The following is a 10,062-nucleotide window of genomic DNA, read 5'->3' as shown; positions in this document are numbered from 1 at the left end:
TATATATACATATACATATATATAAATACACACACACACACACACACACACACACACACACACACACACAAACACACACACATACATACAAATAACAAATGAATGAGTAGCATATATGTGTGTGTGTATGTGCGTGTGTGTAAATATATATATAGAAAGAGAAAGAGATACATACATATTTTCATACACACATCCACATAAACAAATGGAATACGACTACATTAAAGCAGAATTATTATTCCTCTCTGTATTCTATATTTCCATCATTGGATTTTGGTTTATCTAGCAGGTACATATTTCTTACTACAGTGACATTTATAAAGAACACTTCCTATTATCGGAATGATATATAAACATTGCAAAAATATTGATAAACAACCTGTTCTTCCTCATTTTTTTTTTTTTTTGTATATAGTGTACTTTTTTTTTTATTATTTATATTCTATTTTATTATTTTGGTATTCTTTTTAATTCTCTTCAGTTCGTTCGAATAAATTTTCACTGCATTAAACTATTTCATATTTGCAAAAATTTTGTGTTTAAATATGGAGTTCAGCAATGGAATTTTCGCCTAAGAGGAAATTCAAGTTTCTGTATTCATAAATCATTGTTCGAAACATAAAGATTAGAGGCCAGCAGATGAAAAGAGACATTGAGATGAAACAAACGCGGTCAAAATATCCATTTGTAATTTATCTACGAAACATTATTCTGTCGAGTTTTCATTGGAAGAAAATAACAGTCGTCTAAAGATAAAAACCTGCTAAGTTATTATAACTGATTTACAGACTAAGAGTGGTAGATGGGAACCAGGAATGGCTGTGTAGTTAAGCAAAATTGGACCCAAGTTCAGTCCTGCTGTATTGCAAATTGATGAAAGAGTCTCCTTAGTTTTCTTGAGTTTTCATTAAAAATAACTGTAGTTTTGGGGGTTCTTTTGGTGGAAAGTTTTCATCTTGATTTCTTTAGAACATGAAGTTTATATCACAGAATCAAGGTTGAGCAGAATCAAGGGTGATTGGCAGCAAAAGGCTTAACCATTTAGTTGCTATATTTCTGTTGAAATAAACAGCCTTGCTTATGTTTCAATTAATTTTCAAAAAAATGAAGAATTTAATAAAATGAATTTGTTTTAATTAGGCTCATCGTTGGAACTAAAATTAACATGAAATTTTGACGAGAGGTTCTAATTTAAGGCCCTTTAAAGTAGGAAGTGTGTGTTACAGAATGACAAATGATCTTGGTAGTGTTGGTATCAAAAGGGTTAAAACCTTCCACCAAAATTTCATATTAATTTGTTCCAAAACACCTGCTGAAGAATGACAAAATATTTCTCTCTAAATTCATTATTTTAAAAATTAATAGAAACAAAAGTAATATATTTCAATAGAAATATGGTATCAAAAGGATAAAGCCTTTTGATACCAATGCACGTGAGACTAGCCCTGGCTCTGTGATGCAATGTTTCTGTTCTAATGGAATTTGAATTAAAATCTTCCATCAAAATTTGATGCTGATTTATGCTCCAAACACCAAATTAATAATGACAAATTTATTTCACATTGCTTCGGTCCACTCAGCTGGCAAAAATGAGTAGTAACTGTATTTCAAAGGTCCAGCCTTGTCACACTCTGTGTCATGTTGAATCTCCCTGAGAACTACGTGTGTCTGTGGAATGCTCAGCCACATGCATATTAATTTCGTGAGCAGGCTGTTCTGCTGATTGGATCAAACTGGAACCCTTGTCATTGCATTGACGGTGTGCCACATTTGAGTAATCTGGATGCTAAGGGGTTAAAATTACCAGATCTGACCTAAAACATTCTATTTGTTTTATGTTCAAACTGGCCAGATCCAGTCTCTCACACCTATCCTGCAATGTCATTCTAAAAATAAATAATCACATCATCAAAATCTGAAAGCTAGAAGATAATGTGGGATTAATTCAAAACAATATGAATAAATAAGGATTACATTATATCTTGTGTGTTGCAGAAGTATAACCAGTTTATTGCTCATAAATTTCAGCAACAAAATTTAATGTGGATCCCCAAGGGTCATATGAACCCTGGTTGAGAGCCACTGTTATAAAGGTTTCACTCAGTGGATTATATATACATGAGACAGTAGGTTGTGATTTGAAGGAGATTTGACTGCTATATCTAGCAAGCTTAGCTACCATATGGCGCTGCATTCCTCAACCATTTTTCCTTCTATTGAGCTCTTTGGTTCCTCTTTTACACAGGTGGACCCCCATTGCCATTTGATGTTTAAAAGATCCTATTATATTTTTATAGGCGCAGGAGTGGCTGTTTGGTAAGTAGCTTGCTTACCAACCACATGGTTCTGGGTTCAGTCCTACTGCATGGCACCTTGGGCAAGTGTCTTCTACTATTTGTGAGTGGATTTGGTAGACGGAAACTGAAAGAAGCCTGTCGTATATATGTATATATATGTGTGTGTGTCTGTGTTTGTCCCCCCACCATCGCTTGACAACCGATGCTGGTGAGTTTACGTCACCATAATTTAGTGGTTCGGCAAAAGGAACCGATAGAATATGTACTAGGCTTACAAAGAATAAGTCCTGGGGTCGATTTGCTCGACTAAAGGCAGTGCTCCAGCATGGCCGCAGTCAAATGTCTGAAACAAATAAAAGAGTAAAATATTAGGAATTGTATAAAAAAAATTAAATATTTTGTTCCATTGTGTAAGTATAACCAGTTTATTGCTTATATGTGTTAGCAACAAAATATTATGTGGACCCCTCAGGGTCATATAGACCCCAATTGAGAGCCATTGTATGATAGGCACAAGCCCTGAAATTTTAGTGAAAGGAGTTAGGAAATTACATGAACCCAAGTATTTTATTGGTAATTATTTCATTAGCACCAAAATGATGAAAGACAGAATTGACTTCGGTGGAATTCGAACTCAGAATGTAATGCTGGAAGGAAGGCTGCCAAACATCTTGTCTGGCATGCTAACAATTCTGCCCAGCACACCACTGTAGCATTTACCAATATGAAAAGAAACTAATTAGTTTTACTAATGTTCAAAGTTTTGGCGATAAAGAATTAATCATTAGAGTTCTGAAAAGAAATATATGAAACTAGATTTATAGTTCCATGTTATTTTCAGTGTTCTCAATCTATCTAAAATGTAGACATCTGTGAGTATTGATCGATTTGGACTATTAGAAAATAATTAATTTCGATAGTGTTCAAAGGTTTGATGACAAAGTTATATATGTTTGTGATTTATTGACAGCACTAATGAATCTCTCATTAAGGAAATCAATGGACTGCAATGCTTTATGTATTTGATTGCATTTAATTTCAGGTCCACCACAAATACTTGAAGCACCATCAAGCCAAAATGTTATCCAGAAAATGTCTATGAAACTTGTGTGTAGAGTGGAAGGACATCCAATTCCAGTAGTCAGCTGGTACCATAATGATATGAAGTTGTCTGCAACTTCGAGAATATTTCTAAGGTAAGTTTTTAGGTAATATTGATCAGTTTTAACTGAAACTAACAAGGTTTTTTGTTTGCACCCCCTAAAAGGGTCTGAAGGGAGGATATGGAGTTTGCATGTGGAAGTGCATGTGTGTGTGCAAAGGTTTACATTATACTTATATTTGTATACATACATACATACATACATACATATATATGTCTTTATATATATAGGCGTAGGAGTGGCTGTGTGGTAAGTAGCTTGCCTACCAGCCACATGGTTCCGGGTTCAGTCCCACTGCGTGACATCTTGGGCAAGTGTCTTCTACTATAGCCTCGGGTCGACCAAAGTCTTGTGAGTGGATTTGGTACACGGAAACTGAAAGAAGCCCGTCGTATATATGTATATATATATATGTGTGTGTATGAGTGTTTCTGTGTCTGTGTTTGTCCCCCCAACATTGCTTGACAACCGATGCTGGTGTGTTTCATCCTTGTAACTTAGCGGTTTGGCAAAAGAAACTGATAGAATAAGTACTAAGCTTACAAAGAATAAATCCTGGGGTCGATTTGCTCGACTAAAGGCAGTGCTCCAGCATGGCCACAGTCAAATGACTGAAACAAGTAAAAGAGTAAAGAGTATACACACACACACACACACACACACACACACACACAGGTAAGCACATAAATGCAAAACAAAGTAGGAAAAAATAGTACTCGAATACCAAAGGCGAATCCCATGGTAGCCTTGTCAACCTACAATGAAAGAACACTTATTCACCGAGGCAGAGTTGATCCCTCATTCTAACTGTTTGATATTAGCGTATTTTTCCTTTCATCTCTTTCTGTTGAAGAGCACAGGCTCGAAATGTCAAAGACTTTTCCCGTCTTCCTGAGTGTCAAACTAATACACCAGCTTGTTGTTCTCTCACCTGCCTTCATCTTTTGCTTTCTATAAATTTGAACTAAAGATATGGAGGTATATGTCTTAATGGTTAGAGTTTTCATCTCACAATTGTAAGGCTATGTATATATGTCACAAAGAGACACATATACACATGCATTTGTTGCTAAACTATGCATAACTGGGTAGTTTTTGATGACATGCATATAATCTCCAAAAAGCCTTTAGAAATTTCAGGCCCCGATCCTTTAAAGATTGTGAATAAATATGGCTTCAAATTTTTACAGTGATAAATAGATTTTAGTGAGTGACAGTATGTGTGTGTGAGAGAGCATATGTGTGTGTATGTATATATATATATATATGTGTGCGTGTGAGTGTGTGTATACATGGGTATACATGTTGTTGTTGTTGGCACTCCGTCGCTTACGACGTCAAGGGTTCCAGTTGATCCGATCAACAGAACAGCCTGCTCGTGAAATTAATGTGCAAGTGGCTGAGCACTCCACAGACACGTGTACCCTTAACATAGTTCTCGGGGATATTCAGCGTGAAACAGTGTGACAAGGCTGACCCTTTCAATTACAGGCACAACAGAAACAGGAAGAAAGAGTGAGAGAAAGTTGTGGTGAAAGAGTACAACAGGGTTCGCCACCATCCCCTGCCGGAGTCTCGTGGAGCTTTAGGTGTTTTCGCTCAATAAACACTCACAACGCCCGGTCTGGGAATCGAAACCGCGATCCTAAGACCGCGAGTCTGCTGCCCTAACCACTGGGCCATTGCGCTCCATGGGTATATGTATATATATATGTATATGTGCAAATGTATATATAAGTGTATATTTGTATATGTATGTATGTACAATCTCATGCTAAAATCTATTTATCACTCTGAAAATAGAAGCTGTATGTATTCACAATTTTTACAGTACCAGGATTGGAGATATTTATATGTATGGCAGGCTAAACTACACAATATCTCCTCTAATTAATTTGAGATGAAATTGTGACAATTTATGAACAAATATGCTTTTCAATTTATTAAAATTGAATTAATCTTTGAGATTTGATTGGTTGGTGAAAGAAGCTTAGAAAACGCATTGCACATTCATCTGTTCAATTGTTATGTGCAGTCCACATGATGGATTCATCGATTCACAAGCAAAATCAAGTAATATTTTTGTATCTTTAGGACCACATGTGTTAAATACATCAGAAAGAAAGATAGCTGCTGTTAACAAAGTCCTAATGGTGATGGATTGATGAATAACTGAATGATTGTGCTGTTGCTTTTTACATTATAAATCTGTATTTCATTTTTAAAGTAAAGCAAGTATTTTAAGAATTAGTTATTTTACCCAGTAAGTATATGGAAATGCTTCACTAAAATTCGATGCACAATCCCATGGTCATTCATGACTGAAGGGGATTTTTACCTGAACATTAATATTATTCTTTGTGTAATATATTCTGACAACAGTGGTTAGGGCAGCAGACTCGTGGTCATAGGATCGCGGTTTCGATTCCCAGACCGGGCGTTGTGAGTATTTATTGAGCGAAAACACTTAAAGCACCACGAGGCTCCGGCAGGGAATGGTGGCAAACCCTGCTGTACTCTTTCACCACAACTTTCTCTCGCTCTTACTTCCTGTTTCTGTTGTGCCTGTAATTCAAAGGGTCAGCCTTGTCACACTGTGGCATGCTGAATATCCCCGAGAACTACGTTAAGGGTACACGTGTCTGTGGAGTGCTCAGCCACTTGCACGTTAATTTCACAAGCAGGCTGTTCTGTTGATCGGATCAACTGGAACCCTCGACGTTGTAAGCGACGGAGTGCCAACATATTCTGACAATGCCTTTTAATGCATCATTGTAATAACGAGCAGCATAATTTAAGGATTCCTCATTAGAGGACAAGCTTGGGGAGCCTTAAATCGGTGTATGTTTTTAAGTTCTTTTTAGGATATGGTTGAAATTTATATTAATGGACTATTTTCTTGTTTGATTTACTACAAGAGTAGTATTCCTCAATTCCTGTTTAAAGTTATATTTATGAAATGAAATTATACTTTGATTCATACTTGCTGTGATTTTTAAATCTAACTCTTTGAATATGTTGACAAACTCTTTCTTAACAACACCTATTGTGATGATGGTTACATTTATTGAAAGGAATAGCCCATTATCATCATCATCATCATGAGAGAATCTGTAGAGAATAATCTCTTTCATATTAAGTTTATAATACACAGTCCCATCGATTCACATACCTCAGCCTCATCTTACAACCCCATGCTTACATCAAACAATTCTCAATCATTACAGCTAACCCTAAAGAAATTATGGTAAAATTGTTAAGAACTCCTAGCATGAATATTAACAATAACACCCAAATCACAAACCAGAACATAACTAATACCAAATTCTAAAGCTTTTTAAAGAACTGATTTAGGTATAGCAGGATAGAATTCTATTATATCAAAACACATAAATTCATGAATGTGCTTATTATCTTTGTCAATAAACAACTTGATAACCAATAAACTATTATTCCACAACAGAAGGAAAACGGTGTGTTTGATGCTAGAAATGATAGTCTAAAATATTTTTACTAGCCCTATCTAGTTTTAGCTTTCCCTGGATTTACATTTGGTGTTGGCAAGGAAATTATTTTATATAATCTTTAAAAGTAGTGTATCAGTTCCATAACACCTGAGCTTTTGTTCTATCATCAGAATTCTTGGCTGGAAACTATTTCTTTGCTTTGAAATTAATACCTTGGAAAGTCCTAGAATTGGGTTTCTTATAGGTATCTATTGGAAATATTTCTACAACATGTGCAGATAACAGTTTTATATCTGTGGAAAAAAGGGGGATGTGTAAGAAATTTCTTAAATTCTTTTCCTTGACTGGAAGATAATATTACCCGACTGAGAAATGTTATCTTATACTCTGACAATATTACAGTTTGGCTTGCAAGATTCATTACGTAAACTCGTGTTGAAACATATTTTATTGTACCTTGGGAGGGTCATTATGCCAATAATAATATATACACACACTGAGTGTATTTCACTTCTTTAATTTTTATTTATCATCTACTTAACCAATTAACTAAACATTTGTTTGATTAAATGTTAAAAAATCAATCAGGTTTACCTGTGTCCTCTCAGAATTCGGCCACGTTACCTGACTATCCGAGAAAATTAACCTTACTTTCTTTAAATGTTACCTGACCATACGAGAATGGTAACTTGCTTATTTGAGAATAAAAGCCCCCACTACACTCTCTGAGTGGCTGGCATTAGGAAGGGCATCCAGCTGTAGAAACTCTGCCAAATCAGACTGGAGCCTGGTGTAGCCATCTGGTTTCACCAGTCCTCAGTCAAATCGTCCAACCCATGCTAGCATGGAAAGCGGACGTTAAATGATGATGATGATGATGATATCATCAGTGACGATATATGATGTGTGTGTAACAATATATCACAGTACTAAATATAACCATATAACAATAAGCAATGTAACAAGAGTTGGTTATCTTATTATAACCATTCACATAATAACACTCCAATATTCCAATACAGAATCAACAATGGGACTAACTCTCACAATTCGACCTCACCTGTCTACTAGTTCGTTCTATTTAAAAGACTCATCCAGTCCACTGACAGTCACGTGCAGAGGTGTCAGTTCATTCCACAACAATTTCATACTTATATACTTTCCTTAAAGAAATATCCACACCAGGGCATCAAAATAGCTCCATACTAGAGAGCAAACAGTCTTCACACAGTCTGCTTGGCTGGAGGGATTGGTTTGGCTAGGATGAATATAGGTAGAATATGTTTGCTGAGAAAGAAAAGATTTTCACGGTTTCATTTCCCACAAAAAAAAAATAGAAAAAATATTTTGGATCCCATGCCCCACCACAATTCTCCCAAGCCCCACTGGTCAGGTGTATGCCCCACATTGAGAATCACTCGTCATCATATTTGCTCTCCATAGTCAGGAGTTGCCCATCATCGATTCCTTTTTCATCATGTTATCTCACAAAATACTGTCATCCAATGCATTCAAAATTCCATGTTTCTTGAATGATTCGACAATAGAATCCATTTATATTTCTTCCTATGAATCAACGATCCATTCACAGATCAGAGGCAGAAATGGAACCCACATACTGCTTTAAAGCTTCAACCTGGGTGACATAGACTCATAGAATCAGTTTCCCAGATTCTCTGGCCTTTATACTCCCCACCCCCTCTAGACGAGACACCAGTCCATCTCAGGGTCACTCATTTTTACCAGCTGAATGGACTGTAGCAACATGAAATGAAGTGCTTTGCTCAAGAGCACAATGCATTGCCCAGTCCAGGAATTGAAACCACAAACTTACAATCATAAGTCGAACATACTAACCACAAAGCCACATACCTCCACTCACATATTGCTTCCTTCCATGCATTTTTTTTTTGTACCATACAACCAGTTATTCCACTTGACCTTCCTGTCCTTAAATGGTTCATTGATACATATTTATATATCGGTTGCAAAACATTTCCAAATCTGCCAGGAATTCTATGACAGTATTTAGTGAATGGAGATTATCAACAACATCATTCTCAATGTGCCCTGAACTGGTCCCAGATAAACCAACTCTTGTCCTCTCAAAGTCCACCAAGTCATAAATTCCAAACTACCTTTATCCATTTTCTACATTCCTTCTCATCCATTCAGTTCTGAGGATCCACATGGATGCTAATTCCTTTTGGAAACTTCTTTTGTAGCAGAGTTTTTCTCTTAAAAACAACCATCAGTTTTGACTTAGAATGTTACCTGGCTATTAGAGAATGTTAATAGCAATGGACTAGCATCTTATCCAGTTGGATATTAGTTCTCGTATCAAAAGTGTGGTTTCTCTTGTATCCAGTTAATGTTACAAAATTAGCTCTAAAATTGGTTAAAGCTTAAGAAGCATTTACATTTGTGTTTCGAAGAATTTCTTAATTCATTATGTTGGCTCGGATTAATTTAATCTTGACTAATCTATGAACATCGTTTCTGTTTTTAAGTAATTAAGACTTAAGAAGTAATTAAACTTTTCTATTATAACGAATTTAAATAATACTTTTGTTTCTTCGTGTGTTTGTGTATGTGTAGGAGTGTATGTGTGGGTGTGTATGTGTGGGTGTGTATGTATGAGCATTTTAACCAGAGACAAATTGAAGAAATGAGCTTAGATTCATTTCCTTGTTATAGCTTTTTTTAGAGAGAAAACTTCATTTTGAAATTAGCATGTGTGTGTGTGTGTGTGTGTGCGTGTGTATGTATGTACATACATATATGTGTATACTTGAACCAAATTCGATGACTGGCACCTATACCAATGGAGCGCTAAGAGCACCGTCTGAGCGTGATCAATGCCAGTGCCGCTGGACTGGCTCCTGTGCAGGTAGCATGTAAAATACACCACTTTCAACATGGCTGTTGCCAGTACCGTGTGACTGGCCCTCATGCCAGTGGCACGTAAAAACACCCACTGCACTCTCAAAGTGGTTGGCATTAGGAAGAGCATCCAGCTGTAGAAACTCTACCAGATCAGATTGGAGCCTGGTGCAGCCTTCTGGTTCGCTAGTCCTCAGTCAAATCGTCCAACCTGTGCTAGCATGGAAGGCGGACGTTAAACGATGATGATGA

The 10,062-nt window shown here is 36.3% G+C and overlaps 1 protein-coding gene across 1 annotated transcript in view; it reads left to right on the top strand.

The window, feature by feature from the left end:
• Window positions 1-10,062, top strand: part of LOC106867625 (roundabout homolog 2) — a 387,456-nt gene that overhangs the window by 328,604 nt on the left and 48,790 nt on the right. The window contains exon 5 of the mRNA XM_014912549.2: window positions 3,340-3,493. Within this exon, the coding sequence (XP_014768035.1) occupies window positions 3,340-3,493 (154 nt within the window). The remainder of the gene's footprint in view (window positions 1-3,339; window positions 3,494-10,062) is intronic.

Source organism: Octopus bimaculoides, chromosome 27, assembly GCF_001194135.2.
Source record: "Octopus bimaculoides isolate UCB-OBI-ISO-001 chromosome 27, ASM119413v2, whole genome shotgun sequence".
In the NCBI taxonomy this organism is placed as follows: domain Eukaryota; kingdom Metazoa; phylum Mollusca; class Cephalopoda; order Octopoda; family Octopodidae; genus Octopus; species Octopus bimaculoides.
The sequence above is the reverse complement of the archived record's forward strand: the minus strand, read 5'-3'. Positions and strand labels throughout refer to the sequence as shown.